The sequence below is a fragment of the Microtus ochrogaster genome, chromosome 8, assembly GCF_000317375.1.
Source record: "Microtus ochrogaster isolate Prairie Vole_2 chromosome 8, MicOch1.0, whole genome shotgun sequence".
In the NCBI taxonomy this organism is placed as follows: Eukaryota; Metazoa; Chordata; class Mammalia; order Rodentia; family Cricetidae; genus Microtus; species Microtus ochrogaster.
In genome coordinates, this window is record NC_022015.1 from 41,166,457 (window position 1) to 41,179,302 (window position 12,846).

The following is a 12,846-nucleotide window of genomic DNA, read 5'->3' on the forward strand; positions in this document are numbered from 1 at the left end:
AGCTCTTGTAGTCCAGGCTGGCCTTGAACTCACAGAGATCCGCCTGCCTCTGCCTCCCAAGTGCTGGGATTAAAGGCGTGCGTCACCACCGCCCGGCTGGTAAGTACAATTTTTAAAAACTAAAAATGACCAGGTGGTGATGCTGATGCCTTTGCCTTTAATCCCAGCACTTGGGAGGCAGAGACAGGCGGGTCTCTGTGAGTTCAAGCCAGCCTGGTCTACAGAGCGAGTTTCAGGACAGGCTCCAAAGCTACAGAGAAAAGATAATTAAAAAAAAAAACAACTAAAAATGAAAGTGGGGGGGGGGTAGCTCCATGGTAGAGCACTTGCCTGGCACTGGAAAAAAAGGTGTTAGAGCTATATTCCCACTCCATCTGTGTAAGCACCTGTTATTTCTTGGCTTCTGTATTTGATAACCTGGCTCCAGGAAATAGAAGCAGGGCATTGTGCCCATGCTAGGGGCAGAAACAGCTTAGCCTGAAGACGTGTAGGTTAGGCCACACACTGAGCTGTTTGGGCACTCCAGAACCCTGCCTGCTGGAGGTCAGAAAGTTCTCAGAAACGGTATGGCTATCCCAGAACCCGGTGCAGTAGTACCTGTAGCTATCCAACTCTGCCCTCAGAGTAGAACACCCAGTTCTTCCCTGTCAGCTTGCTACCCTGGAGGCACAGCTAGCTTTGGAAATAGCCTGAGGGCCTAGATTCTGTTCCTTCAAAGAAGCTCGACTTGAAAATGGCTGTCCTTACCGACCCTCCTCACCTAAGTTAGGAGGTAACAGCTGATGAGGCAGGAATTTGTTTGCTTTTGGTTTTTCAAAACAGGATTTCTCTGTGTTGCTTTTGAGCCTATCCTAGAACTCACTCTGTAGACCAGGCTGGTCTTTAACTCACAGAGATACACCTGCCTCTGCATCACAAGTGCTGTGATTAAAGGCATGCGCCACCACCACCCAGCTGAGGCAGGAATTTTGTTCAAGACTATGTATGCATTCGATAAAGGAGTCCAAGATTCACACAACAGCAAGAGAGTGTGTGATGTGCAAATGCCACCGAAGTCTCAAAGGGAGAGCCTGAGGACTAGGCTCTACAGGTGAAGTGGAGAAAAGGGACAGAACAGGCTCTTGGAAGTCACAGAACTAGGATCTAGCACACACAGTCCCTTCCCACTGTATAGCCTGGTGGGAACAGGAGGAAAAGCCTCCAGCCACCATCTTGCCTGCAGTGGGTCATGGGGAGACCTCAGTCCTGTTGTCCAGGGTTTGTTGGGTTTTGTGGTGCTCGGAACTGAGTGCAGGACCTAGGCAAGTTCTCTGATCCTGAGCCAGATCTCAGCCCTCTGTATTAGTTTGAGATTGCATCTCAGTGAGTGGCCCGGGCTGGCCTGAACACTTATTTGTAGCCCAAGCAAGACTTGAACTCCTGGCTAGGTGTGGTGATGCACGCCTTTAACCACAAGCATTCTGGAGGCAAAGGCAGGTGATCTCTGTGAGTTTGAGGCTAATATGGTTTACATAGCAAGTTACAGGATGGTCAGGGATACAGAGTGAGACCCTGCCTTAAAATAAAAAATAGAAAAATAAAAATAGGAAAAATGTTTGAACTTATGGGTCCTACCGTGACTGACTCCAGACTGATGACACCTGGTGCTGTCATGAACTAGTAGAGAATGCTGTCTCACTTTCGCAGACCCACAGGACTATAGTTCCCAGTAGCCCCTGCTTTGGGCTGCATGCAGAGCTGCCCTGTAACCCGACTATCTCTCTGGAAAAGGTCACGTAAGAGCTCCTTGAGAGACAGCAACAGGAGGGAGCTCAGAGCCACTTTGCTTTGGTGGGGGTGGGGTGAGAGCAGTGGCCTTCCACCTCAGGCACCCATCTTCCTCCGCGACACTTCTGCAACCCAGGGTCTTGGCCTCCATTTTCTTTACCAAAAAGAATTATTTTTGTTTATGTAATTTTTTGAGACAGGGTTTCTCTGTGTAACGATCTTGGCTGTCCTGGCTGGCCTCTAACTCACAGAGATCCACCTGCCTCTGTCTCCCGAGTGCTGGGATTAAAGGCATGCGCCACCACTGTCTGGCTAAAATTTACTTATTTTTGTTCTACGTGCATTGGTGTTCTGACTGCACAGATGCCTGTGTGAGGGTGTCAGATTGTGGAGTTACAGACAGTTGTGAACTGCCATGTGGGTGCTGGGAAGTGAGCCAGTGTCCTCTGACACTTGGTCTCCCATTTCACAGCTGCGAGCCTCTTTGAACTAGCAGCAGCTCTCTGTTTAGGGCACACTCATTGCCAGCTCCTGGTTCCTCTTGCTAGTGTACATCACTTCCCCATCTGCGTGCAGCAATGGACTGTGTCCCAGCCAGGTGAGGAATGGCTATGACCAGCTTGACAGGCAATTCATCTGTAGAAGTAGCTACACTCTAGACAAATGTCACAAGCAAGCCCTGCTGCTCTGAGGAAAAGAGAATGTGTCCTGCACTTGTGACAATCCCTTTGCTTCTTTAAGGAGGGTCCACAATCCAGTCCCACCGTTCATCTATAGCTCAGCAAAGAGCCTAGGTTGGATAATGTCTTAGACAAAGTCTCAACCAGAATGTTTTAGTTACGCTTCTGGCCTCCCAGAGTATCCCAGCTCTTTCTGAAGTATCCTGTCTCCAGTCTTCCAAAAGCTAGGGGCCAGAAGGCCTAAGGAACCCTGGGAGAAGTGGGTCAGCTGTGAACATGCCCCTCCCTCCCCTCCTCTCTCCTCTCCACTTGCCCCCAAAATAGCTCTCCGAGCTCCAAGGCCAAGACCCTCCCACGTCCGGGGGAGGCGTGTCGCACTGCCTTGAGCCAGGCCTTAAATCCCCTCACAGCTGGGCAGCTCCACTCCCTGGCTGGAGGCAACCAGACTCTCAAGTCTGTTCAGTTCAGCTTGCCTATCTGCAGCCATGTCCAGACCTCTTTCAGACCAGGATAAGAGGAAGCAAATCAGTGTTCGCGGCCTGGCCGGTGTGGAGAATGTGTCTGAGCTGAAAAAGAACTTCAACCGCCACCTGCATTTCACCCTGGTCAAGGACCGCAATGTGGCCACGCCAAGAGATTACTATTTTGCGCTGGCCCACACCGTGCGGGACCACCTCGTGGGACGTTGGATCCGCACACAGCAGCACTACTACGAAAAGGACCCCAAGGTGCTACAGGAGGGGACACCTTGGGTGGGAAATGGGCTGGGAGTGAGGCCTGCCAGGGAGCTGGCCCTTCCTGAGGCCCAAATTTTCTACAGCAAAATAAATTGCTGTTATAGGAGCCTGGGGTTGGAGGATCTAGGGGTCCTGGACAGAAAGAATACTAAGGAGGGAGACCCAGGGGTGCTCAGGGTAGGCGGGCTGCTTACATGTGTGCCAGACGAGGTTGGAGGGGCTGCTGGTGGGCAGGAAATGTATCCCCCTGTGGCCCAGTTTGGACCTGGCATGGAAAGACATGTCATCAAATGTGTGCATGGCACAGTCTGCTTGTGCCACAGGCAGGGCAAGGCTAGGGCAGCTGGGGCAGCAGGTATCAAGTGTCTGGTAGGGTCACTGGTAAATGTCAGGAACCTAACTCCACAGCAGGGGTGGGGGAGGGCCAGGGAGGGACCCAGGAAATGGGCAGACTGGGTGCTCTTGGTATTCCCATGCTTCTGTTCATCTCTAGACTGAGGCTTGAGGGGAACCGCAGTACAGGGCAGGCTCAGCCCTGAGTCACCGTGTGACCTTGAAAATGACTTTTTCCTCTGGGCCTTGGCAATGCCTTCTGGGGGAGCAGTCAGAGGTGCTTCTCAATGTCCTGACTTCCTGATGGGCTATATTAGGAGGGGTATGTATCTCAGAAGGTGTCCCTACTTCTCATAAACACCTTAATCCCAGAGATAGGCCAACCTTATTCTCTAGAAGGGGAAACTGAACGAAGCCAGATGGAAAGGCATTTTGAAGGAATGTAGGGACCAATGCCTTTCTTACCTATTGGACCCCAAAGTCTGAAGTGGCTCCTCTGAGCAGGCAGAAAAGAATTGGTGGCTGAGATAGGGACATGCTGGGGCCTGGCAAGTAAGACAGGAGGGTTAGAGGTCCAGATGCAGCTGTGCCTGGCTGGATGTCAGTGGGTGGCTCTGATCCCTCTTCTCGGTCTCTGGGTAGAGGATCTACTACCTGTCTTTGGAATTCTACATGGGACGGACACTACAGAACACTATGGTGAACCTGGCCTTGGAGAACGCCTGTGACGAGGCTACTTACCAGGTGGGGGAAGCATTTAAGGTTGGGGGCGGGGCTCCCAAGCTGGCCCTTGGGCCTGACCACTCCACTACCACCCCTTATCTCAGTTGGGCTTGGACATGGAGGAGCTGGAGGAGATCGAGGAGGATGCAGGGTTGGGTAATGGGGGCCTCGGCCGCCTGGCAGGTGAGTACATGGCTTGTGGGGTGGGGTGGAGGAGTCCCTAGTATTGGATGCCTGATACTCACTTCCCTGATACCCATAGCCTGCTTCTTGGACTCCATGGCTACACTGGGACTAGCTGCCTATGGCTACGGGATCCGCTATGAATTTGGAATTTTTAATCAGAAGATCTGTGGGGGCTGGCAGGTGAGCATCCCCGACCCCAACTCTGTGGTGCTCAGAGAGGTCCCTCTTTTGGTTATCTGTCTCTGGATAGGCTCTGAACCTATCCCAGCTCCCCAGACAAACATCCTTGCCCCTTGCCTCAGAGCCAGCTGGTGACCCCTGGAACAGGGACATACTCTGTGCTGCTGGATGGCTCACCGGCTCACAGAACGTGAGTCCCTGGAGCTCGTGCCGTCTAATGTTCCCCTTGACCCTCCAGATGGAAGAGGCCGACGACTGGCTTCGCTATGGCAACCCCTGGGAGAAGGCCCGTCCTGAGTTCACACTTCCTGTGCATTTCTATGGCCGCGTGGAGCACACCAGCCAGGGTGCCAAGTGGGTGGACACACAGGTGAAGATAAAGATGGGTACAGGTTCTGGGGGGACTCCTAGAGAAAATAGGGCGCAGGAAACAAGCGGAAGGCTCTTGAGCCCACTCTCACCTTACAAAGGAGGCACTAAGGTTCAGAGAGGTCCAGAGATTTACTGGAGGCCACACAGCCAGAGCTGGGAGGTGCTAGTCAGGGTTATTGGGGAGGCTAGGCAAAGTGTCAACCCTGCAAGGAGGAGGGAACTGTCTCTGCTCCACCAGCACTCTGTCCTGGCCAGCTCCTCTCCCCAACACAAGCCTTAGCACAGCCATTGAAGACTGCACATTTGAGGCAGGAGAGAAAATGAGGCCCCTTGCCAGGCAGTGGTGGCGCATGCCTTTAATCCCAGCACTTGAGAGGCAGAGGCAGGCAGATCTCTGTGAGTTCGAGACCAGCCTGGTCTACAAGAGCTAGTTCCAGGACAGGTTCCAAAACCACAGAGAAACCCTGTCTCGAAAAAAGAAAATGAGGTCCCTTGAGTGGAACTGGTATGTTCAAACCCAGGTAGCAAGTTGAATGGATCCAAAAACCTGTTGGGTATCCCAAACCCTGTCCTGTGACTCCTCCCTCTAGACCTTCGAAAATGGTGTTTATTGCTCTTCTATTTAGGCCTGAGCCAGTCAGGGCTGCTGCTGCACACGCAGGTGTCCTGATAGCCTGGCCCATTCAGCTCTGAATGGAAGTTTGTAGACCTGCCTTCTTTTGGTTTTCAACTTAGTGTCTGTGGGGTTGGGCAGCGGGGCCTGGGCCTATATTCCATTCTACCCCATCAAGGGTGTCAGGGAGGGAAGGTGAAGCCCCAAAAGCCCCATATAGGCAGTCCTTTGGTGCCCCTGGCATTGTGGTAGCAGGTAGTTCTTTGTAGTAAATTGGTGCTTATAGATTAGGTTTGTCCTGGGCAGTGGTGGTACATGCCTTTAATCCCAGCACTCTAGGGAGGAGGCAGGCGGATCTCTGTGAGTTCAAGACCAGTCTGTGAGTTCCAGGACAGGCTCAAAAACTACAGAGAGCTGGGCGGTGGTGGCACACGCCTGTAATCCCAGCACTCGGGAGGCAGAGGCAGGCGGATCTCTGTGAGTTCGAGACCAGCCTGGTCTACAAAGGGAGTTCCAGGACAGGCTCCAAAACCACAGAGAAACCCTGTCTCGGAAAAAAAAAAAAAAAAAAAAAAACCTACAGAGAGACCCTGTCTTGATAAAACAAAAATAAACAAAAGATTTTGGGAAGTAGGGCTGTCTGGCATTGGTTACTGCTAAGTAGTCTTGTGGTCAGCTAGATATAAGACCTCTGGATAGGGGCTGGAGAGATGGCTCAGCAGTTAAGGGCATTGCCTACTCTTCCTAAAGGTCCTGAGTTCAATTCCCAGCAACCACATGGTGGCTCACAACCATCTGTAGTGAGGTCTGGTGCCCTCTTCTGACCTGCAGGCATACACACAGACAGAATATTGTATACATAATAAGTAAATATTTTTTAAAAAGACCTCTGGATAGAACTGACCCCTGTGTAATTCATCTTGAACCCAGGTTCCCCAAACTCTCTTCTGAGTCCAGTGTGCTCTCACTAGGTGGGGCCAGGTGGTAGAGCAGCCACCAGCAGAGACCCACTTTGGGTTCAGCGCTTGTCACTGTCTTCCTTCCCATAATCTTCATGACAGTCTAGGGAGGCAGGTGTTGGGCTGTGCAGTGGGGATGTAGGAGAGGTCTTAGTTACTGATCTGCAGTGCTGTGGGGTGTACAGTCCTTGCACCTGCTTGACAATTGCTATATCTTCAGCCCTCTTTTTTTTACTTGACACAGGGACTCACTAAGTTGCCCAGATTGTCCTTGAACTCACCCTGTAGCCTAGGCAGGCCTTGAACTGGTGATCCTCCAGCCTCAGCCTCTCCAGTGGCTGGGATTCCAGGCCTGCACTAGCCAGACATATCTTCTCTCCCTCTCTTTTTCTCTCTTTTTATTTTTTATTTTTCAAGATAGGGTTTCTCTGTGTAGCCCTGGCTGTCCTGGAACTCAACTCTGTAGACCAGGCTGGCCTCGAACTCACAAGAGATCTGCCTGCTTTTGCCTCCTGAGAGCTGGACTTAAAAGCCACCACCACCTGGCTCTTTTATATATTTTTTTTCTTTATTTTTTAATGAGCATTGGTGTTTTGCCTACATGTATGTCCTTTTGAGGGTATTGAATTCCCTCAAACAGATTACAGATAGCTGTGAACTGCCATGTGGATGCTGGGAATTGAACCCAGGTCCTCTGGAAGAGCAGCCAGTGCTCTTAAGCACTGAGCCCTCTCTCCAGCCCTGACTTGTACTTCTCTTCTTTCTGTAGCTGAGGCTCAGAGGATCCATAGCTTGCTCCCGGTAACCCGGCTAGTAAGCTCTGTGCTGGAACTACAGTCTGCCTTGGGCACTGGCAGAGTTCTTGACTTGAGCTTCAGCTCTTGGTCGTGAGGCCCCACAAACCAGACTCAGGCACTGCCTAGGGCTGGACCCTGGCAGCCTGTCCAGTTTCTGACTCAGTTGCCTCCTGTAGGTAGTGTTGGCTATGCCCTACGACACCCCTGTGCCTGGGTATCGAAACAATGTTGTCAACACCATGCGTCTCTGGTCGGCCAAGGCACCTAATGACTTCAACCTCAAAGACTGTAAGTCCCTCTGCTGGTAGCTGGCAGCCCTGGTTAGCCCTGCCTGGCTCATGCCCAGCCCCAGCCTCACCCAAATCCACTTTGTCCCTCAGTCAACGTTGGCGGCTACATCCAGGCTGTACTGGACCGAAACCTGGCTGAGAACATCTCACGTGTCTTGTACCCCAATGATAACGTGCGTTGCCCTTCAACCTGGAGGCTGGAAGCCCAAGTCCTTGGAGAGGGACAGAGGAGCTGGGGGCGGGGACCTTTGCCACTGTTCTAGGCTCACAGTATTGCTGTCCCTGTGCTTCCTATTAAGTCCTTTAAATCCTGAGGCTGGGAGGGGGGGTTTGGGGTATGACATTTCCTGGGAGCTGTTTCCCTGGGGAGTCTCACAGGATTCATCTATGTCTTTCTAACACCATCTGCTACAGTTAGTTGGTAGGGCAAAAAGTCCTGGGTTCAGAAGGTGGGGGCAATTTAGGGCACTGGGATGTAGTGTGATAGGGGCTCTCCTGGTCACACCCACAGCAACTTTGGGCCCCACACCCTGCCACCCCCAACTGCACTCTGCCTTGTACCTCCCTTAGTTCTTCGAAGGGAAGGAGCTTCGGCTGAAGCAGGAGTACTTCGTGGTGGCTGCCACCCTCCAGGACATCATCCGGCGCTTCAAGTCCTCCAAGTTCGGCAGCCGTGATCCTGTGCGCACAAACTTCGATGCCTTCCCCGATAAGGTAGCATGCTGGCCTGAAGAGACTCCTGTCTCCCCATCTCAAGTCCCATGGCCTCCTCCTTCCAGCCTTACTCTACAGAGGAGTGGAGGCTGGAAGTGTATGCAGAACTACATTTGGCCTTTTAGGGGCTCTGAAGGCGCAAGGAGCACTCACAATAGTGCTTGGTCTGGAATCCATCCTGACTTCCCACTCCCTCCTCATGCACAGGTGGCCATCCAACTCAATGATACCCACCCCTCTTTGGCGATCCCTGAGCTGATGAGGATTCTGGTGGACGTGGAACGGCTGGACTGGGACAAGGTAGGTTTCAGTTGCTTTACCCTTACAGGAGTCACTTGGCCTCCAGGGTCTCCTTCCCAGTATGAAGTGGAAGGACGGCAGGGGGCTGAGCAAGGACTGTGAACCAGAGGGCTGGTTGAAACCCAGCTGGGCCCTGGTAGGGCCACCAGCTGCACAGCCGACTTCTTGCCTTGTATGCCAGGCCTGGGATGTGACAGTGAAGACCTGTGCCTACACCAACCACACAGTGCTGCCGGAAGCCCTGGAGCGCTGGCCAGTGCACCTCATGGAGACGCTGTTGCCCCGGCACCTGCAGATCATTTATGAGATCAACCAGCGCTTCCTTAACGTGAGCTGGGCGGTGTGGGAGTGGGCCCCCAGCCTTGAAGTCAGGAGACCTGTGGGCTGAGTCTGTGGGCAGAGGGGGATTGGAGACTAAGGTTTCTGCGTCCGGAGCCTGGTCTTAGCTCTGGACTTTTTTGGGGGGCGCAGCGGGTGGCGGCCGCATTCCCTGGGGACATAGACAGGCTGCGGCGCATGTCACTCGTGGAGGAGGGCTCAGTGAAGCGCATCAACATGGCACACCTGTGCATTGCTGGCTCGCACGCAGTCAACGGTGTGGCTCGCATCCATTCGGAGATCCTCAAGAAAACCATGTGAGCCGCTCCACAAGCCCCGCCCATACCACTCTGCCTTTGCATGTGGATCCCGCCCCTTCTCATGGCACCAACCAGGGTCTTCTGGGCTGAGCCCACCCCTGAGGGCATCAGTTCTGCCTTCCACTCTGTCACTCAGGGCAAGCTTAGCAGCAAGCATCCCTAATGCTGAGCCGGCTCACCTACCTCAAGGGTGACCCATCCTTAGAACACACTAGTCCCTTTCTAGTACAATCCTGTTCTAGATGACCCCCTCTTACACACAGTACCCCTACCTGCCCCAGGTCTGCATCTGCATCCAAGCCTTTTCAGGAAAAAAAAATAGAGTAGAGGACCAGGTGGGAGGGCTCTGCAGAGGTGAATGGTGACCCTCACTCAACCCCAACCTGCAGCTTCAAGGACTTTTATGAGCTGGAGCCTCACAAGTTCCAGAACAAGACCAATGGCATCACCCCTCGGCGCTGGCTGGTTCTGTGTAACCCTGGGCTGGCGGAGGTCATTGCTGAGGTGAGAGGTCACTCTGTGGCTGATCAGATCAATGCAGGTCATTATGAGACAGTAATGGGTAGCTCCATGTAGAAAGGCCCCAGCAGAGGGCCACAGTCCTGTACTGTGTTCCCAAGACTGGTGTCCCCTTGGAGGAAGTGGCACTGCTTTCTTACTTGAACAAGCTTGCCCTATGGCTAACGAACCTGCTGGACTTCACAGTTTAATGCTGTCACATCTGAAGTGAGACTGTGAAGGGGCAGATGTCTGGTGGGTGGCTAGAGGTCATGCCCACAGGAAGAAAGGTCAGAGGTCAGAAGGCCGGCTGGGGTCAGATGAAGCAGTCGTAAGAGGGCTCATTGTTAGTGTAGGAGGAAGACGGATGTATCGGCAGTGCTCTGGCTAGGAGGCTGTGGGAAGAGAAGTTCAAGGTGGAAGGGTCTAGCTAGCCTGGAGGAGCGAGGCCAGGATGGGGTGGTCTTAGCTGAAACTGTATTCCCACAGCGCATTGGTGAGGAGTACATCTCAGACCTGGACCAGCTGCGCAAACTGCTCTCCTATGTGGATGATGAATCCTTTATCCGTGATGTCGCCAAAGTGAAACAGGTGGGGAGGACAGCAGCCTGGGACTCCTGCACTGGGGCTGGCATCTGGGGGGGACAGGAGAGGCAGTGAGAGCTCATCTCTCCCAGCAGTGAGATTGAGAGAATGCTGCATACATCAACAGTGTCTGCCTTGGTGCAGGGGTTGAAGGAAGCAGTAACGGGCAAGCTTCGTGTCATCTGCTTTCCTGGGCCTGAGTATAAAACAATGGGACTCCAGGGTGGTTTTTGAAACCGAAGCCCCATTGGTGAGCCCACTGTCTCCTCAATCTTCAGGAAAACAAGTTGAAGTTCTCTGCATACCTCGAGAGAGAATACAAAGTCCACATCAACCCCAACTCCCTCTTCGATGTCCAGGTGAAAAGGATTCATGAATATAAGCGCCAGCTTCTCAATTGCCTTCACGTCATTACCCTGTATAACCGTGAGTGGCTGGGACCCTACCAACTGAGTCCCCAACTCTGGGCATCTCCCCTTGTACCATCAATGGCTAGATCAGTGTCTCCTGGGGTCTGGTGACTATCCTTAGGGTGTGGTGTTATCCTCACATCTTAGGTTCCTGCTGTTGTCACAAGATTCCCTGACAAGGGGCTGGAGAGATGACTCATCAGCCAAGAGCACTGGCTGTTTTTTATTTGTTTGTTTGTTTTGTTTTTTGAGATAGGGTTTCTCTGTAGCTTTGGAGCCTGTCCCGGAACTTGCTCTGTAGACCAGGCTGGCCTCATATTCATAGAGATCCACCTGCCTCTACCTCCCAAATGCTGAGATTAAAGGTGTGTGCCACTACCTCCTGGCTGCACTGGCTGTTCTTCCAAAGGATCCAGGCTCATTCCTAGCACCCACATGGTAGTTCACAACGGTCTGCAACTCCAGTTCCAGAGGGTCTGACACCCTCACACACATACATGCAAGCAAAACCCCAATATACAATAAATAAATAAATCTTAAAAAAAATAAAGATTACCTGACAAAAGCAATTAAGGGGAAAAGGGGGTTATTTTGCTCAATATTCGAGGTGATAGTCTGTCATTGTGGGGAAGTCAAGGTTTGAAGCAGGTAGTCACATTGCATCCACAGTCAGGAGTAGAGAGTGAGAACAGTGGGTTAATGGATGCCAGCCAGTGGCTCTCTCTCTCTCTGAGACAGGGTCTCTCTATGTAGCCCCAGCTAACCTGGAGTTTCCTGTGTAGACCAGGCTGTCCTTGAGCTAACAGAGATCTGACTGTCTCTGCCTTCTGAGTGCTAGTGCTGCAGGCATGCGCCATCATGCCAGAGCCTCCATTCTTCTATAAACTGTATTTTACAGCTGGGCGGTGGTGGTGGCGCACGCCTTTAATCCCAGCACTCGGGAGGCAGAAGTAGGTGGATCTCTGTGAGTTCGAGGCCAGCCTGGTCTACAGAGCTAGTTCCAGGACAGGCTCCAAAGCTACACAGAGAAACCCTGTATCAAAAAGCCAAAAAAATAATCTTATGTTTATTTATTTATTGTATGTTATGTGTATGTGTGCACTCCATGATGCAGCGTGTCTGTGGAGGACAACTTTCAGAAGTTAGTTCTCTCCTTTCACCTTGTACATTGCAGGGATTGAACTCAGGTCGTCAGACTTGGCGGCAAGTGCCTTTACCTGCTAACCCATCTTGCTGCTCTTGTTCTCCACTCTCATACAGTATAGAATCCCCTACTTAGGGAAAAGTGCCGCCCACAATGGGCAGGATTTCCCATCTCCATTAATGTGATCCAGACAGTCCCTCACCAATGTAGCAAGAGGCCTGCCTCCTCCTCCCCCCAGGTGATTCTAAATTTTTCTCAAGTTGACAGCATTAACTATCGCACCCTGCATCACAGAACAAATTGAGGTTCAGAGACGGAGAGACCTGACAGACACAGAGCCAAGTGACCAGCCCAGGCCAGCACTGTCTGTCTGTGTCCTGGCCCTGGCTGCCTGTATTGGTAAGTGCCCCTGATGCCTCTCTTTTCCACAGGCATCAAGAGGGAGCCCAACAGGTTCATGGTGCCAAGGACTGTGATGATTGGAGGCAAGGTGAGAGACCTAGGGCAGACTGGCTGGGGCTTGAACACGTGCCTGGACAGTCACAAGATCGAGGTGTGGGAGGGCCAAAGACTGACCCAAGACTTCCCCACAGGCTGCACCTGGGTACCACATGGCCAAGATGATCATCAAGCTCATCACTGCCATTGGGGATGTGGTCAACCACGACCCTGCAGTGGGAGACCGCCTCCGAGTGATCTTCCTGGAGAACTACCGAGTTTCACTGGCAGAGAAAGGTGGGTACCAAGGTGGCTGCACGGGAGCTCGGATGAGCTCAGTCCCAGAAGCGCCATTAGCCATCTTTTCCTGGTCACGGTAAAGAAATTGGACAGGCTGGAGAAATGGCTCAGTGGTTAAGAGCATTGCCTGCTCTTCCAAAGGTCCTGAGTTCAATTCCCGGCAACCACATGGTGGCACAAAA

The 12,846-nt window shown here is 52.4% G+C and overlaps 1 protein-coding gene across 1 annotated transcript in view; it reads left to right on the forward strand.

Moving 5' to 3' along the window:
• Positions 1-2,889: 2,889 nt before the first annotated feature.
• The window catches only part of Pygm (glycogen phosphorylase, muscle associated), a 14,769-nt gene continuing 4,812 nt past the window's right edge, over positions 2,890-12,846 (forward strand). The window contains exons 1-16 of the mRNA XM_005351809.2: positions 2,890-3,175; positions 4,160-4,261; positions 4,345-4,423; positions 4,503-4,606; positions 4,845-4,976; positions 7,524-7,635; positions 7,728-7,810; positions 8,208-8,351; positions 8,559-8,651; positions 8,833-8,979; positions 9,123-9,286; positions 9,679-9,793; positions 10,277-10,378; positions 10,651-10,798; positions 12,358-12,416; positions 12,520-12,661. Of these exons, the coding sequence (XP_005351866.1) occupies positions 2,933-3,175; positions 4,160-4,261; positions 4,345-4,423; positions 4,503-4,606; positions 4,845-4,976; positions 7,524-7,635; positions 7,728-7,810; positions 8,208-8,351; positions 8,559-8,651; positions 8,833-8,979; positions 9,123-9,286; positions 9,679-9,793; positions 10,277-10,378; positions 10,651-10,798; positions 12,358-12,416; positions 12,520-12,661 (1,969 nt within the window). The 5' untranslated portion in view covers positions 2,890-2,932. The remainder of the gene's footprint in view (positions 3,176-4,159; positions 4,262-4,344; positions 4,424-4,502; positions 4,607-4,844; positions 4,977-7,523; positions 7,636-7,727; positions 7,811-8,207; positions 8,352-8,558; positions 8,652-8,832; positions 8,980-9,122; positions 9,287-9,678; positions 9,794-10,276; positions 10,379-10,650; positions 10,799-12,357; positions 12,417-12,519; positions 12,662-12,846) is intronic.